The following is a 19,234-nucleotide window of genomic DNA, read 5'->3' on the forward strand; positions in this document are numbered from 1 at the left end:
CTGCCTGGAGGACACTGCCGGTCAAGGGTGCCGAGCCACAGCATGGAGAGAGGATGGCCTTTGGCTTGAGGGCCTCAGAGAGATTGTGGAGAATAGAGAGGTGGTGGAGCTGCTGGAAAAAGCTGAGGCACGGCGAGGCCCAGAGAACTGCAGTTGACGTGGCCAGAGCTCTGGCTAAGAGGCAAGTGGTAGAACAGTACCTGCAGAGAAACTCCCCTGAGTTTGTGCTGCTACGAGAGACGTACCCTCTGGGGACTAACTGCAGATGCCTCTACAGAGGCAAGTGCATGCTGTTAGTACATGTGGGATATATGGGAGGGTCCATAGAAGTGGTGAGTATGGCCACAAAGTACCCTCCTCTTTTACATAACCAAAAAATGGATAGACCCCCAAAGGATGTTACGTGGCAGTGCAGGGGACTAGGAATAGGAGAAGTCTCCTTCTGGTGATTGTAAACTCTTCCTCAAATTGCAGAGTTAAACCCTGGATGAAGTGGGACCTCACTTACTGGAAGCAGACCCAATCATTCACGTTGTGGTTGGAGACTTTATAACAATGTGATGCACAGATACATGGACAGATAGTCTTCATAGACACAACAGGATCACACAGGTCTGGCCCTCTTTGCATATACCTTGGGGCCAGTAGACGTATGGAGGGAAATGTACCCAACTGACAAATAATATTCCTTCCACTCGGAGACTCATATGTCATTGTCCTATTTTGACTGTATATTCCTGCTGGAAAATGAGTTCCATTGGGTGGATAGGGTGGATTATTTGGCCAGGGTTATACCTGACCACTCCTTAGTGCAGGGCACCCTGGGTACACCTAGGCATAATAACAAGCGCCAGTGGGGTTAGAGGCATGAACATGCCAGGACAAAGACAGAACACTACAGGTAGATAGTCAACACTGCTACAGGAAGAATGAGGTGTCAGCAGACTCCCCAGTGATATTATGGGAGACATATAAAACTCTGATTAGGGTTTCAGTCCAGAATATAGTGGCAATACAATGGAAAGCTAAGGATCAGCAGGAATGTGACCTGACAGAGTTGGAAAAAGACTGGATGGGTAAGGGGACCCTGGAAACTTACATGAAACTAGTCGCTACCTGCGTCATCTCTGTAACATTACCGGAAAGGCTGCACAAGACCATGATTTCTCGATACAGAAAAAAACTCAAAAAAATAAATAAAAAAATTAAAAAACGGGGGATGAGGCGAGCTGTCTGTTAGCTTGGCTGTGCAGAAGGGGAACAGGAAGTGAGATGGGTGGCTGAGATTCACCGGGGGAAGTAGTCCTGGTTCGATCTGATGTGAATGTAGCGCAATAATTTGCATGATACTTTAGTAAGTTTCACTCTGCACAGATGGGACAATTCAGGCAGGACATCTAAAACTTCCTGGGAACAATCAAGGTACTGCAACTGGTAAAATTAGACCGGTAGGTGTTAAAATCCGTCATGACCATTACAGAGATAGAAGAAGCACTGGCAAACATGAAATCTGGGAAAACACCGGGGCCCAGTGGCTTCCTGCTCAAAATGTTTAAGCGCCTAGTGCTACATCTGAGGAAGCTGTGTCATGCCATCCAGGATGTTGGGGAAACTCCTGCCTAATTTCCAGCTCGCTGTCATAGTGGAACTTCATAAAACTAACCAGCCCGAGAAGATTGCACCTCATACCGTTCCATTTCATTGCTCAATACTGTTAGAAATTGGGTTTTTGGTTGGCAGTCAGGTTACCCTCTGTCCAAGCAAGAACCCTCACTCTAGTCAGGGTAAGTCACACACAATCCAAAATTAGCCTGTGCCCACCCTCTGGTAGCTTGGCACGAGCAGTCAGGCTTAACTTAGAAGGCAATGTGTAAAGTATTTGTGCAATAAATCATACAATACCACCACAAAAATACACCACACAGTGTTTAGAAAAATATATAATATTTATCAGGATAATTGTAGGTCAAAACGAATAAAGTTGCAATGTGAATTTGTAAAGATATCACTGAAAAGTGATATAAAGGCCCTCATTCTGACCTTGGCGGGCGGCGGAGCCCGCCCGCCAAAGTCCCGCCGTCAGGTTACCGTTCCGCGGTCGAAAGACTGCGGCGGTAATTCTGACTTTCCCGCTGGGCTGGCGGGCGGTCGCCTTCAGACCGCCAGCCAGCCCAGCGGGAAAGAGGCTTCCACGATGAAGCCGGCTCGGAATCGAGCCGGCGGAGTGGAAGCTGTGCGTATTTCACTGTCTGCGCAGCAGACAGTGAAATACATGTAGGGGCCCTCTTACGGGGGCCCCTGCAATGCCCATGCCAGTGGCATGGGCACTGCAGGGGCCCCCAGGGGCCCCGCGACCCCCCCTACCGCCATCCGGATCTCGGCGGTCCGACCGCCGGGATCTGGATGGCGGTAGGGGGGGTCGGAATCCCCGCGGCGGTGCAGCAAGCTGCGCCGCCGCGGAGGATTCAATGGGGCGGCGGTCCGACCGTGGCTTTACCGCCGCGGTCGGAATCCCCATTGGAGCACCGCCGGCCTGTCGGCAGTGCTCCCGCGGTCCTCCGCCCTGGCGGTCAAAGACCGCCAGGGTCAGAATGACCACCAAAGTGTCTTACGTCTTTAAAAAACAAACAAAGTCTCTTTCAAGCACAAAGTACCTGGTTTGGAGTGGAAAATCTCCTCAGAGGGCCGCAGAAGAAGAGATACGTGGAAAAATGGTGTGTGCGTCGATTTCTCCCCAGCAGAGCACTTTCACAGCCAGACAAGAGTTCAGCAAGGCAGCAGGCCAACAGCAAGGCAGCAGTCCTTTGTAGAAAGCAGACAGGTGAGTCCTTTGAGCAGCCAGGCAGTTCTTCTTGGCAGGATGTAGTTTCTGGTTCAGGTTTCTTCTCCAGCAAGTGTCTGAGGTAGGGCAGAGGCCCTGTTTTATACCCAAATGTGCCTTTGAAGTGGGGGAGACTTCAAAGAGTGGCTAAGAAGTGCACCAGGTCCCCTTTCAGTTCAATCCTGTCTGCCAGGGTCCCAGTAGGGGGTGTGGCAGTCCTTTGTGTGAGAGCAGGCCCTCCACCCTCCCAGCCCAGGAAGACCCATTCAAAATGCAGATGTATGCAAGTGAGGCTGAGTACCCTGTGTTTGGGGTGTGTCTGAGTGAATGCACAAGGAGCTGTCAACCAAGCCCAGCCAGACGTGGATTGTAAGGCACAGAAAGATTTAAGTGAAAAGAAATGCTCACTTTCTAAAAGTGGCATTTCTAGAACAGTAATATTAAATCTGACTTCACCAGTCAGCAGGATTTTGTATTACCATTCTGGCCATACTAAATATGACCTTCCTACTCCTTTCAGATCAGCAGCTGCCACTTCAATAATGTATGAGGGCAGCCCCAATGTTAACCTATGAAGGGAGCAGGCCTCACAGTAGTGTAAAAACGAATTTAGGAATTTTACACTACCAGGACGTATAACTACACAGGTACATGTCCTGCCTTTTACCCACACAGCACCTGCTCTAGGGGTTACTTAGGGCACACATTAGGGGTGACTTATATGTAGAAAAAGGGGAGTTCTAGGCTTGGCAAGTACTTTTAAATGCCAAGTCGAAGTGGCAGTGAAACTGCACACACAGGCCTTGGAATGGCAGGCCTGAGACAAGGTTAAGGGGGCTACTTAAGTGGGTGGCACAACCAGTGCTGCAGGCCCACTAGTAGCATTTAATCTACAGGCACTAGGCACATATAGTGCACATTACTAGGGACTTATAAGTAAATTAAATAGTCCAATCAGGTATGATCCAAAGTTACCATGTTTAAAAAAGGAGAGAGCATATGCACTTTAGCACTGGTTAGCAGTGGTAAAGTGCGCAGAGTCTAAAAGCCAGCAAAACAGGGTCCAAAAAGTGGAGGGAGGCAGGCAAAAAGTTAGGGGTGACCACTCTAAGGCATGTCAGGTCTAATAAATACTAAAAGCAAATACTGACCAAGATATTGGCATTGAGGATGGCGAGGGTCATTACTACGAGAACAAGATAGGGTTCATGCCATGGAGTGCAACACATCTGAACTTGCGACGTTTGCACTCCAGGCTAGCGGACATTCATGGCGACACAACACTTACGGCTATTCTGTCACTGGACGCGTAAAAAGCGTTTCAGCTCCATTGCCCATTCTCCCCACTATTGTTTGCACTCTTTTTGGAGCTCCTGTCATCCTGGATCTGCTACAGAGTTTATATTAGGGGATTCCCAGAGGTCAGTGGCGAGTCAGAGAAAAATCTGACACTATGCAGATGACATTTTGTTCTGTCAGTGATGCAGTCATAACTACCCCCGCAATATTGTCAGTCTTCTGCAATTTTGAACGGTATTCTGGCTACTGGATAAACTGGGACACGTCAAGTCTTTACAAAATGGGCGACTGTCCAACGAGTTGAGTCGGAACTTAAAGTTGCAGAGACAGGCTTCAGGTGCCTGGGGATCGAGGGCATTTCAGAGGCAGAACCCAAATAGATTGTTAGAGACATTCTGGGAAGACATGAGCTGATGGTGTACTTTGCCACTTATGCTTCTGGGCTGAGCTGCTCTATATAAAATGATAGCTCTCCCCAAGTTCTCATATCTAATGCAAAATACCCAACTGGCGCCTCGAAGGGGGTATTTCGGCAATATAGATAAAAAAGTTGCAGAGATTGCTCTGGAACAACAAAGCCTCCAGGAGAGCACTACAAACCCGCTATAGGTCATGGTAAAATAGAGTCATTGCCTTCCCGGATGTCCGAGTACTATAGGGCAACTCAACTGCACATCATTAATGAGTGGGAGGTTGCGCCACATAGCATGCTTACCTCCTGACTAGAGTGACAAGATGACTCCAAGGACATACATTCACTAACTATATGGTAGGTGGGATAAGAAGGACGGTCGCACCCCTAGTAAAGCCACGCTGAATGTATGGGATGATGCCACCAAAGCAGTAGGATGTTGGTGGAAGATAATGTTGGTGACACCCTTATGTAAGGGAGAAACACTCAGAGATCAGATGGTTGTCTGGGTTTGCCTGATTGGAACTCGTATGAGTTATGATTAAGGGAGGTGAATTCAAGGCATTTGAAGTGCTGCAGGAAGAAGTCATTTGACACCCACCCAACAATATACATGTGCACAATTGACCCACATGCTATGTGCTAAAGCTGCAGTGGGCCGAGATCCGAGAGCACAGTCCCCTTGAGAGCTGGGTTATGAGGGGCAAGATCACCCAAAACATAGTCTAACAACTACACCCCACCATCATTAAGACACACCAGACAACCTGCAAACATTAAGGGCCAGATGGGAGAGTGAGGTAGGCAATGTGGAAGATTTAGATTGGGAGGCTGCTCTGATGCATCTAAAGAAAGTGGCAATTAAAGTGAAGCTGAGCCTGATACAGCTGAAAACACTTAATTGTATCTATTATAATAGGAGTAAACTGTTTAAGATGGGAAGAGTTGAGAACCCTAATTACTTACGATGCACCTCAGAGGAGGGCACATTCCTACACACTATATGGGGAAGCTCCAAACTTACACCGTACTAGGGGGATGATCCTTTGGGAACTAGAAAAGATATGGGAGTTGGAAATCTCTGGGATACCCCAACTAGTGAAATTGGGAATACCCAGTGATGCTGATATATCTAGGGCCACATTGAGTTTTTGCATGCTAGGTTTTATAGTGACAAAAGGGATATAGCACAGATGTTGGGAAAGCAACAGATTTCTAAAATTTACAAATGTAAGGTGGTAATGAATGTGTACATAAAAGGAGAAAGGGTGGTGTACGATAGCAGAGGATGTCCCAGGAATTTTAAGAAGGTATAGGAAACGGAGAATGTATTATGGTTTGGATGAGAGGCCTGTCTGTCTAGAGACAGTGGGGACTCTTGAGGGACATGAGATGGGAAGGTGGAAAGAAGACAAAGACCTATATTGGCCGGGGGGGGGGGGGGGGGGGGGGGGGGGGGTAAAGGTGATGAAATGGAGGGTGTGGATCCACCAGGTAAGGCGACTCCCTATTCTGTGATGATCTTGGACAGTATGTCCGAGGGAATCGTATGTGATACTCTGCGCCAATTAAAAACAATACAGATATTTTTTATAAAAAAAATACATTGCAGGCCTTCACAGAAGGTCACTATCCTGACGCAGGGGACAGTCTCCCTCATGGACAACAACCTCAAGATCTTCCATCAGAGATTATTCTCAGACTCACGCTAACACACCTCCACCAAGGGTTTCTTCAGTTGATGACTTGACAACTTTTAATGAGGTGCTTGTAAGAGGTGCAACAAAGCTGTACACTCCTGTGCCAGCTCCCACCTTATTTAGATCTGCCATCTTTCAGACCGTGCGTCAAAAAACGTCATCAAGACCTCTCCTCCCTCTGGTCCCGGGACTTCTTGAGACTGCAATGCAGTTATGCCGGACACCTGCATCTATAAGGGTGGCGCCATCTAGGCTTTTGAAGAAGTATATGCCTCATGATCAAGATCCCTTCTTGCTCGGGCAGATCCACCACCGGATTAAGTAACTGTGCTTGCAGCAAGGAAGTCACACAAAGTAGTACCACCGTCTTCTGTACTATCGGATAAGGAGAGCAAAAGAATAGACTAAGTGGGAAGAAAATGTGTGGGACTTCGGTTTCTACAATGAAAGCAGAAAGTGCTAATGCTCTTTTAGGGAGCTATGATAAAGCACTTTGGGACTCCCTACAAAGGTTTACATATAAACTTCCTAAGGAGGACGTTAATAAGGGGATGCTGGTATCATATCAGATCCCTGGTTCAGCTGCTGACATTCCAGATTCATCCGCCCATGGTTGGTGCCATGGTATTTGTGCTAGGAGAATTAATTGCTTATTCTAACAGGTCTAAAACAAGAACCACAGACTAGAATGCTGAACCTGTGATTCTCAAGAAATTTCACGAATGAAGGCTGAATTGGATACCTGAAAAGCTGTGGGCCTTGAAAAGAAAAAATTATTTAAGAAAGCGATACTTGACTCATGACAGGCGCTACTGTCCTCGGAGAGTTCAAATCCCCCACTGGTCTCATCATCAGCAAACAACAGTCATACTGTCAATGCTGATCCTCCAGAGGTATAGGGGGTAAACATCAGCACCAGGAAAAATGCCTACCGAACAGTGAGCTATGTCTTTCCTAGATCCGTCAGCCACTCCGGTGGGAGGAAGAATTATAACACACTTTTCAGAGATGCTGTGGATAACTTCAGACAGGTTCTGAATATTGTTCAGAATGGCTAATCTCTTTGTTTCAAGTCTCATTGTTCAGAATGGCTATTCTCTTTGTTTTAAGTCTCCTCCTCCATCTCTTCCTCTAACCAAAACATTGTCTTATCAACAACATCTTTTACAGAAGGAGTTGAACATTTTATGCAGTGTAGTTTGTTCCCTCATACCAAAAAGTATCGGGAATGTATTCCCAATACTTCTTGGTTCAGGAAAAAGGACTAAAACAGTAACCCAGGCCCATTCTCGACCTTTGGGTACTGGACAAGTACCTAAAAAAAGAAAAAAAGCAGAATGCTTGCATTCCATCGGTTTTCCCCTCCATTAAATCAAGGGGGTTGGATGTGTGCAATATATCTTCAAGATACCTACATCCACACCCCAGTTATAAAAATAAAAAAATTGCATCAGACGTTTTTAAGGTTCACAGGAGGTGCAAGGCATATTCCGACTGAAGTCAGCTCCCTGAACATTTGCAAAATGTATGGCCATCATCCCAGCACATCTGAAAAAACAAAAAACATATGTCTACCCTGACCTAGATGATTGGCTCATAAAAGGAACATTCTAAAAAAGAAACACATCCATTTTCAAGTATGTTTCCACACTCCCCACCAGGTTAAGTCTTTAAGTGAACTTCAGAAAATCTACAAACTTCCCAGTTCAAAACATTCATTATCTGAGTGCTATAAAAATATGTGGTCCAAAAAAGTGTATTCTTTGGAGGAGAGACTTATCAGTCCAACTGAAATGTCTCACTCTGCTCCTCACTCATCATCTAACGGCTTGACAGATTTCATCTCTGCTGGGGTCAAACTCCTCCTGCTGTTTTCTAGTACCTCATGCCAGACTCCACATGAGACCCTTACAGCAATGTCTGAAGCACCAGTGGAACATGTTCTCGAATAGTTAAGAGAAGAAATTGACTATGTTACAGTCTGCCATCGAGTCACTTCCATGGTGGGCCAAATCTGGTGAAAGGGAACTAATTCCATGAGGATCTCCCAGCTCAGACTCTAATCACAGATGCACCCCTGCAAGGATGAGGAGCATACTTGGGCCATTTAAGAACCCAGGCACTATAGTCACACAAAGAGAAGCCTTACCACACCAACCTGGTAGAGTTGAAAGCTGTTCATCTGTCTTTAAAATCTTTCCTTCCACCAATCAAAACGACTCTGTGCTTGTTCAGACTGACAATATGACAACAATGCATTCCGTGACCAAGAAATGAAGGGTGCATTTGAGAACTCTCTCCCTAGATTCACAAGCCATATGAAAGTTGCTTGTTGCAAGACACTTGGCAATTATAGCTATCCATTTCCCAGATGTTCAAAACAAGGAAGCAGACACCCTCAGTTGAAGCTTCCAAGATAATCACGAGGGTGTACTAAATAACAAAGTTGTGGAATACATTGTCCAAGAATGGGGATATACTCAAATAAACATATTTGCCGACATAAACAGAAAATGCCCAGACTACGCTTCTAGATATTATCAGTCAGGAACTAAGGGGAATGCTCTTTTTGATAGACTGGTCGAAGAACTTTCTTTGCGCATTTCCACTAATTCCCCTAATTTCAAATTTTATCGGACCACAACCAGGATGATAATGATTACACCGAAATGGCGTCATCAGCGATGGTTCGCAGACCTTCTTCACCTATCGGAGCGACCACGCAAGAGATTTCTGTTCAGACAGGATCTCCTGTACAAGTTTGGGGGCCAGATTCTTCTCCTCAACCTTCTGTAACAGAACTTAGCGGCATGGCTCCTGAATTCCTGCAGTATGGTCATCTAGGTCTTCCAGAAGAGTATATTAACATTCTAAGAGAAGCCAAACGTCTTTCCACAAGAAAATCATACACCTTCAGTTGGAAGATTTTTTGATTCTGTGCATCCAGAACAGCCATAATTCTTCCTACTGATACCATATCTTCTTCATCTAGCAAGGTATGGTTTACATTTTTCTTCTACTAAAGTTCACCTTGTAGCTAGAACTGCCAACAGGAAGTCTCCATCACAAAACTTTTTTTAAAAAATACCTGTGATTAAAGATTTTCTAGAAGGTATTAAAAAGTTTTTTTCCACCAGTCAAGCCCATTTCTCCTCCTGGGGAACTTAACATTGTGCTCTCTAAACTGATGGGACCCTTATTTGAACCCATACACAAAGCCATTTTACAACATCTTGCATTGAAACCAGCTTTCCTTGTTGCTATTACCTATGCACGTAGAGTGAGATTCAGGCTCTATGTGCCACCTATTCCATAGTAATAGAATGGTTATGAGAACACACCCCAGTTTTCCCCCTAAGATGTACTTGGATTTCCACCCTAACCAAACTGTTTTGTTATCCACTTTTTCCTAATCCATCAAAGCCAGCAGAAGAATCCTTTCATTCACTGGACATTGAGCCCTGAAATTTTATATGGACAAAACCAAGGATATAAGACAGCCAGGCCGTCTTTTCATAAATGATGGTACTTGTACAGGCTTGCCTTCTTCCAAACCATCTGTTTCTAGATGGCTTTAGATACATACTTCTTTCTTACCTGATACCAAAGAAACCCCTACCTGGTTGGCCCAAAGCATTCTATGCAGGGAAAGGCTGCTACCACATAGCTCTCAACAACTGCTTCACCCAGGATTCCTAATTTTCATAAAAATGACCTGACTTAACTGTCACCTGTGAGGCATGATTGGATACAGGGGATACTGTGAGGTTCTTAAAGGGACAGCACAAGTTTTCTATGCTTTGTTTTGCATTGCAGCCTGTTGGCTAACAAAGTATTATATTCCCCTTTAAAAAAGGTTCATGAAAGATGTTCTATGGTCAACTTTTTATTGTGACGCATAGATATGCAATTGGCTCCTTTTTAAACGAACACTCAATGAAATCTGACCATTTTTAGTCTTCTTTGGGCTGAAAACATACCTATAAAGTATTATGGTACAAATTCTTGTCATACATGTATGTATACTTTTTAAAGTGCTCCAGGATCCCTGCTCATGGCTGGGGCAATTCATTGCCTATGAATTTTACGAGGCTTGTCCTGGAAGAGAACCAGGATTACAGTTGAGTACCTTTTCCATCATCCATCTCCAGTCTTGGGTCAACCTTCTGCTAAGGATGTAATCTCTATCCTGACTGCTCAAGATAACACAATTGCACAGCCATCTTCAGTTCCGGTACCCTAACCTTAGGGGACAAACCACCTCAGATACCAATTGAGGTTCCGGTCCCTCCTTCTTTATCTCAGCCTCTGATATGTCCTCACTTACTGAGGCAAGAGGTGACACTTTTCTTCTGGAGCTGAAAATCCTTTAGCAGCTCTCTTAAAAGGCTCCAGTATGAAATGGCTTTAACTCTTTAACAGTGCTACTAGATGTTAAATATCCAGATAGCTACTCCAGATGTACATAATTGTCCCATTCATGACTTGGAATGTCACTTGAATCATAAAATAATTCTTCTTTTTTTCTATCTACCGCCACACTTGTCCTTGTTTGTCCTCTTTCCAAGAACTCACCCAGCCACCCCATTGAAGCATATCCCACTCTTCAACCTTTCATGATTTAAAAACAAGAATCATATAGCAACAGGGTAAGGATAATTCTAGGCCTGCACAAGGTGAGTTCTTTCTAACCAGTTGTGTGTGAGGTAGAACATGGACTTAAATCACTATGAGGATGTTTTTACCATTTTCTAAATTTCCTCAAAGTTAATGCTACTTCTGTGTATTGCATTAATCAGTTTAATAATGTTCACTGTCTCGATTCAAATATCACACCTCCTTCATTTCCCTGGGTCTGTGTATAGTTACAATTCTTTAAAAAAAAAAAAATAAGTCAAAAGGCACCTTCTGCTTCTCTGATAGAATGTAACCAGTACAAAAACACATATAACTCAGCTGTAATTGTTACCGCTGCAGCATTTACTTCAGTAACATGCATCTAATCAAACTTTTTATTTTTGAAAAGGTCATCATGTGGTTGAATCAAAACTTCTTGTTGCCAGAAGACACTGAGATCCAGAGTGTGCCATTTCAGATTTGCTTCACTTCACTGCGTGGCGCAGGACCGCTCTACATTAAGATGAACTCTAGTGGAGAGGTGAAGCAGCTTCCTTTTTAACAATTTTCAATCTTTCAGAAACATTAATTGAATTAAATGCCCTCTGCGTATAATGTGGTTTACTGTTCTATTTCTTATTCACTACATAGCGACCTAAGTGTATTACATTGCTTGTGCAAACTGGGTTTCTTCTCACATAACCATATTTTCTCTGTAGAGAATCTTTCTTGCTTTTATGTGCTGCAAAATGCTGGTTTACCCTCACAAAGATAGTACTCATGTCAGCCACAGAACTGCAAATAACCCCCAATGCTTGGCAAATCCAGAGTTCAAGTTAGGGATAACACATGGATCCTCAGCTGAAAGAAATGGAGTACATGCATTGATTAGCTCAGGCACAGTTCCAGCGACATGGTTTCTACTCAGGCGCCTCAATGTTATATTTGAAATATTTCAGCAAAATTGTAAGGGGTCATGAAGTGTAAGCCTAAAGAATACAAATATTTAATACTATTCAATTAGTTTATGGGGCTGACGACAGGGAATACAATTTAGATGATGCTACTGTTCACATAAGCTTATGTACTGATCATACATAGCTCCTCCTTCTACTCAGTGAGAAAGGCAGTTCTTAATTTTGCTGGTTGTTTCCGGTGCGGAGCACCTGCACTTTGTTTGAGGGCCGGCACTTATTTTTCTGCCTCAAGCATTTACTGCGTGCGAAAGACTCGTATGGAAAGAGGGAGGAAGAGAAAAACGAAAAAGCATCACAAAGGGAGAAAGGAGAAAGCTGCAAGAGTGAGCTGAAGGGGGCTGGGATTGGCTGTAAATGGACTAAAAAGGCCTGAGATGGCTTAAAGATTACGCTGCCTCAGTATTCTGTGCTCGTACGCTTAATTGCAGGAGCCGCTTAGTTCGGAAGAGAGCTTTCGGCACCGGCATGTTTTTATATACAAATTAAGCACTGGAGAAAGGTCGTTGGGAACAGTGTTATTGTTGAGAGTATGAGCACGTTTCTCATTAAAAAGTGCATCATCTGACTGATACTATTCTTTGACAATGTAACAATAAAAAGAAAGTTAGAAATCAGAGGAAAAATCCATCCTACCAGTACCATAACAGAAAGGGGAAAGTTAAATGCAAAACACCTGCAAACAATTTGAAATAATTGTTGCATGTCCATACATCGTGATTTCAAAGAAAGTAATTCTGTGCAGTTTTTCGTCTTGGATCAGTGAGTTTAGAGAACCATTAATTTAATGTTTGAAGGGTGCTCAGATAGAAGAAAGATATGATTGGCTTTATCTTCAGTCGCTAAATGCAACAGCACATGTACTGTCATCAGCACCACGGAGCGCATGAGGAAATGTCTCCACAGATGCTGTAGATTGAACAGCACAGTTCTTTGGTAGCCTGTTGATACTCCAAGCTGCCCCACTTCATGGGAAAGCAGATGGCAGAGCCCCTGTGGACAGCAGGCTACCCATGGTGCTCACCTGACCAGCTGGCTGGGCAATGTAGGCCGTGAGATAATGGCCTGAGGCAATGCAGGAGCCTCAAGGCTTCTTTTAGGGCTATATAAACTAACTTCACTCATCCCTGAAAACCTCCACTCACCCTCCTGCTAGATGCCCTGAAAGCATGCAATACCAGTTCAACAATGCAGCTGCGGAATTCAGAGTAACACCATTGTTTAAAGGCAAAAACTGGTTATTAACTTCACAGAATTGCAGAAGAAGTGCTGGGGGAATATTGTGAAATACAAAGGTCAATTTCCTGTCTATTTCTTTTGAAGTCTCTATGCTCCAGCCCTGCATTCTCAGTGCTCAAAAAAGCTATCATTTCATGTTAGGCAAAGCCTCATCGTGCTTAAATCGGTGGAGACAGCAGCTGCTCCGACAAATTAAGGCGGAGACCAAAATACTTTAGCCAGGCCACCTCCTTTTAGTGATCGCGAACTCAGGTGTCTTAGCATCCTAGTGAGTACTTCTTCCCTGAAACCCTGCATGTCTGTTCTCCTCCAAGCTCCTCTCACCCAGTGAATTGAAGGTGGTGTACCTCACACCCCTTCACTTGTGTGTGTTTTGCCATTTTTACTTATCACCAAATTTTCTCTAGTCCTCCAGGGTTCTGTAGCACTGTGACTGAAAGGTAGTGCATTGGTGCTATCCAAAATGTGAAAGAGAAATTAAAAGCTAAATGAGAATCACAGCCATTGTTTCACTAAAAGTATTGTGGAACAGTTCCATCTCTCTAATGTTCAAGAAAACAGCTTACTCATTTTGTGATATTAAATTAAATAGCATATAAGGTGCACATTATGGACTTAGTCATCATAAGGTGCATGCAGACCGGGAGAAATGAAGATGATGATGCAGGGGCACCCATGTGGGGGTACAACAATCTCTAGGGTAAAATCAGAGAAAGGTGAGACATTGTAGCTTTTTTTCTATTGAACTTAAAGGGTTTTCCTACTAACCTTAAAATACTTGACTTACTGTTTGGGCTGTTAAAGAATGTTGGGCCAATTTAGAGTTTGGCGGATGGGTTACTCTGTCACAAATGTGACGGATATCCCGTCCACTGTATTACGAATTACGTAGGATAAAATTGAGTCCTAATATGATGGACAGGATATCCATCATGTTTGTGAAAGAGTAACCCCATCTGCCAAACTCTGAATCAGACCTGTAGTTTGTTATACATCCCTAGTTACACAGTTTCAACAAATTGACTTAATGGTTAGTCCATAATTGAAATAAACAACCACTTAAAATAATTATTTGTTTCATCTTTTAGATTTCTATCAATACTGATGACATTGATCTGGCTGGTGACATCATTCAATCATTATCATCCTTTTTGGCAATTGAAGAACTTCAAGTAGAAGCAGACTTTCCAAAATACTTTGAAGAATTGAAGAAAGTTCTGCTACAGGTCAGTTCCATGTCTCCGAAGAGATTTTAAATGTAACCATTTTTATTTCCATTTTTTTTATACTGATAAGTTGTTGTTCCTTGTTTCCTATATGAAAGCTTGCAAAATCATAAGAGTTAACAACATGAGGTGTGAATCCATGACCTCATAAGGAAGTTGTCCCTAGTAGCTCCCAGGTGGCACAAGATGTTAGAAATAGTTAGAAGGTGAAGTCTACTCTACAAGTGTTCCAATCAGTAAGGTGAAAGAAAAGAATGTAGGAACAGACCATAGACTGTAAGTAATTTAACTTTTGAAGCAGGGGTGCTTCCAGTGGCCCTGGTAAATTTGGCAGAAAAACAAGGAGATCCAGGGAGGAGGATGTCGGACCTTAAAACCAGATGTGTAGTTGAGGCACATTGCGAGGAGACTCCTACAACACCATTGGTGTTATGTGATACCTCTCCCCTCCCTGATCCATCCCCCTCTTCCGGACTGTGATTATGCTGCCTGATGGACAAGGCTGGAAGCTGGCAGTGGAGAAGAATGATCGGAGAAGTTCTGGAACCAGTGACAAATTAGCAGTAGATAATGTGGCAAATGTGAACGGCTTGCTAAGGGCATCAATTGTGGAGCAGATTGCTTGGAGCCTGAGTGTGAGGAATATCAGAGTGTAGAAGTTTTCAAAGAGGATGAGTGAAAGGGGCACTGCACCGCGAATTGAATGATTTGGAAGACAGATGGAGGTGTGGAGAGGAGCAGATCCTGGAATATTAGCCCCATGGAAGGTAAAGGCTTGCATATTGTGAAATCAAATCAGTTGCCCGAAAATGCAAATTGTATTTGTTTTGTGCAGCCAACAATTACAGATGAACAATAATTACAAATAAACTTACTAGGAAAGAAATGCGTATTGAGTAAGGAGGTAGCACAGGCCTTCACTTGTAGTAGATTGCCTCTTCAGGAACACAAGCCAGGAGTAGGTAATGGAAAGAGGAAGAAATACTTTAAGCTGCAGTCAGTGTTGCTTTTTTCTTTAAATTTTGTATTGACTTTTTTGAAAGAGAGAGAACATTGAATATGCAAGCCCATTTCAGTACATTGTCCCTTTACAGGGAACTACATTTGTCTCTTTACTACAGGGTGCCAGGCGCAGCCACCAATTTAACTTACAGAAAGCAAATAAGAAGAAATAATCCCCTTCCCCCCTACTTCCAATTTAACCCCCTCCCCAAAATCCCAAATCTGGGAGTAGAGTCCAAAAAGGCATCCACAGTCTCTAGCTAATTAAACCATGAACAGTTGTTTGCTGTTACTCCAGCCAAAAAAAAATCACAAGCACGTCCCACTTCAAGGGAGCAGCCCAGCTCATCCAAAGAGGCACAAAGACCTCCAGCGGGGTGGCGTCAAATTGTTTAACTGGCCCATACACATCCATCTATTTCGAGGCTTTCATTTGACCTCAAAGCGTAATTGTGTTCCATTTATTTTTTAGTTAGCTATTTCATTGCTAACGGTGATCAGTCTCCGGAACCACTGGGTGAGTGAAGAGTTACTGCCTTCTTCCAGATGTGTTCAATAGTCATTTTACAAGCAAGCATTACAGTACCATCTGCCACTCTTCTTTTGATATCACTGGCAAAGTCTGAGGTTTCACCTCCAAGAGCAGCACCTCCGAAGTGAATAACACTGGAAAACCTAACAATTCTTTGAAAATATCTGCAACCTTTTCCCAGAAAGAAAGAATTTCGGGACATTGCTACCAAACATGAAGTGCATCTCCAGTAGCCCCTGCAACATGCAGGGCTTGCATTAGGGGTACATCATGTATAAAAGGTGAGGGGGTGTATAATGCCAGTCAAACCAAACGTTACAAATAATCTTCCTCCCTTGTATAGATGTAGAGGAGGACTGTATGTGCCTCCCTAGTCTGTCCCATTGTTTATTAGTGATAGGCTATCCCAGGAGACGCTTCCAGAACTGATTGTGTTTCAATGTCTGTGGCGTCTCTTGCTGCTTCAAATTGGATCTTATCTTGTGTGCCTGCTTGATGAACCGCAAGTTCAAAACTAAATGGCATAGCTGGGCATAATACAATCGCCCTTTTTCTGAAAGGTGGAACTCAGCCTTTCATTGTAGGAATGTCTTGGAGATTGTGGATGAAAGCACTAAAATATCACCCAACAACCTCCCCCCTCACCCCCCAACCACCCTCCAATGTCAACGGAAGTGATCATCCAACCCTGTAGTGAAATCCTCAATGAAATGCACTGGGATATGGGGCGAATGATAAGTGTCCACCTGCTTGACAGCAACTGAGGAGTCCCACACTCTTAGCATTCTGCTTACTCGGCTGCTCAAATATGCGTTAGATGGCCTGTCTTTTTTTTCTGTAACTATAATAGATCCTACAGGAGGTACTGGACTATTGTATGCTTTATCTTCAGTTTTCAGATTGCAGATTCAGATTGCAGCATGGACCATTCCACTGCAATTCGCAGATATGCAGTTGCGTAGTAATGGGGTATGCAGGGCATAGCCAATCCTCTTGCTTCCCTAACCTTGGCAAGTGTATTCCTAGGCACCCTGAGAGCTTTACCCCTTCATACAAACAGCATCAGGCGTTTCTGGATTCGATTTGGATAAGGGCCATCTAACTTCAGTGGAAAAGCCTAAAAAAAAAAAAGAGTATTGGAGCTTCGGCTCAGTTCATTCGCTTCCTCTTCTTTAAAAGTCAGGTTCAGGACCTCAGATTTGTCAAGGTTGATTTTTGTAGCCTGACATCGACTCGAAAGTCTAAAGATAAGTTATTGGAGCCAGGAGGGAGGACTGTGGGGCCATGAAAGTGAGCAAAACATCATCCAAATATAAGGACATTTTGTACTTGTGACTGTCATAGTTCAATAAAGAGTGCAAAAATGAGTGGTGAAAGTGGTCAGCCGTGCCCGGTGCCCTGTTCAGTGTGAAAACCTGGGATGTGAGGCCATTCCACGCCACCCTAGCTATTGGATGGGCATAATTAGAGATGACCATTCCCAAGAAAATTCGGATCAATCCTATTCTCTGGAGGTCAAGGCACAGAAGACCAATTAATCCAGTTGAATATTTAGCCTTGTCGAACAGCAGCAATACTGCTAAGATCTTTTTGAACAAAGTTTTTTCGATTCGGTGGATGGTGATCCTGATGTTGTTGTGAGCCTGCTGATCCTGCACAAAACCTCTCTGATTTGAATGGATGAATGTGGGGACAACAACGTTCCGACAGGTGGTCAGAATTCTAGTGTATAGCATAGCATTGATTATTCATTAAAGCTATCAGGCAATATGAAGTGGAAAAACGAAGTTTCTATCTAAGATGTTGTGGACTCACACCAAAATTAAACAGGGAAGCAAGCTTGGGGGCCAGTTTAGAGGCAATGTTTTGTAAAAAAAAAAAAAAAAAAAAAAGTGAGTCATAGTCTTCGGGGCTAGGGACCTTATTTAGCTTTAATGACTCAATGGCCTGCAATTCTTCTTCCACCTGAATAGGTTGTTCTAGTTCCTCCATCCACCATGTTGTTAATTTAGGGAGCTGTATTGTGTCAATGAAGCTGTGCTGCCTAGTGGGGAAGAGGTGTTCCTCTGAGTATAAGCTCAAATAAATATGTTGGAATTCCTACACTTTATCCTCTTAGTCCCGTCACTATTCCTCCCTTTATGTTGTGAAGGGTTTTAAAATATTCCTTCTCACTTTATCCTGTGCAATAACCTCACCTCTTGAGTGCTTCCCTTATATCCGTCTACAAAAGAGTGTTTTTGAAGATGGTGAGCCATCTCTACCTTATTTGTGTAGTGCTATCTGAGTTGACTCCTGGCTGCAATCATGTTACCTGTCAGCTGGCAAGAAGGTGCACTATCCCTTTCCTGTTCCAAAGCCTGAATGTCCTGCTCTATCGTCTGTATCTTGTGCAGGCGCTCAACCACAACAACTAAGAATCTATCTCTAATGACTTAACTCCAGACTAATGGTTTTTATATAGCAAAATATCTTTTTTCTGGAACCACAAGATTCCAATTGCAGGAAAGTACATAGATTAATAAGTATTTCACATATATATCAATACCCCTTTGATTAGAATTGGTAAGTTGTACATTTTTAAAAAAAATAAATTGCAATCATCTGTATTAAAAGTTGACAGGGCAATTCTCAGAACAGTTCCTGGGGGGAAGAAACGTTAGTATGTTTTTCAGGTAAGTACAACACTTAGAGTTCCAGTCTCCGGGGTTTAGGAAGTCCACTGGTTGGGGTTCAAGTTAACCCCAAACACCCACCACCAGCAACACGGGCCAGCCGGGTGCAGAGGTCAAAGTTGAGGCAAAATTAACATGGGCTCCTATGGAGACTGGGGGCACGTGGTTTCAGATCTGCTTGCAGGTAAGTACCTGTGTCTTCGGAGGGCAGACCTGTGGGGATTTAGAGGAGCACCGGGTGGGGGTTGAGGGGGGGGGGGAGGGGGGCTACAAGTAGGCACCAAACACACCCTCAGCGGCACAGTAACCGGCCGAGTGCAAACAGTGTGTCGGGCTCTGAATGCTTTTCTATGAGGGGACCACTTAGATGCTTCAGGCTCGGTCCAGGGGGCGTAGGTTCGGGAAAACCACAGGCTGGACAAGTAGGAGGGCTGCCTGCTGAACGTTGCTGCACCGGTGGTTGGGATTTCCAAGGCCTGGGGGCTGCGGGTGCAGTGTACCTTTAGGCGTTGGATATCTTTGTCCGTTTCACTCGTGGATTCACACTGCATGCATCATCCTGGGGGACAGGAGAGGTCAGCACAGGGTGGGCAATCGCTAGGAATCACCTGGGGATCCTCTCTAGTCAGTTGGGTCACCTGGACACGTGCCATGCGTGTTGGGTGTAAAGTGGTCAGGACTCACGGATCCAGGAATTCTCCGGAGTCTTTAGATGGTGTTTCTTTCTGGACAGGGCC

The 19,234-nt window shown here is 44.0% G+C and overlaps 1 protein-coding gene across 6 annotated transcripts in view; it reads left to right on the forward strand.

Moving 5' to 3' along the window:
* Positions 1–19,234, forward strand: part of BBS2 (Bardet-Biedl syndrome 2) — a 305,860-nt gene that overhangs the window by 241,139 nt on the left and 45,487 nt on the right. For all 6 annotated transcript variants that reach the window (XM_069215826.1, XM_069215824.1, XM_069215829.1 and 3 more), the window contains 2 exons: positions 11,259–11,390; positions 14,151–14,288. In XM_069215826.1, coding sequence (XP_069071927.1) covers positions 11,259–11,390; positions 14,151–14,288 — 270 coding nt within the window. The remainder of the gene's footprint in view (positions 1–11,258; positions 11,391–14,150; positions 14,289–19,234) is intronic.

The sequence above is a fragment of the Pleurodeles waltl genome, chromosome 12 (assembly GCF_031143425.1).
Source record: "Pleurodeles waltl isolate 20211129_DDA chromosome 12, aPleWal1.hap1.20221129, whole genome shotgun sequence".
NCBI classification, from domain to species: Eukaryota; Metazoa; Chordata; class Amphibia; order Caudata; family Salamandridae; genus Pleurodeles; species Pleurodeles waltl.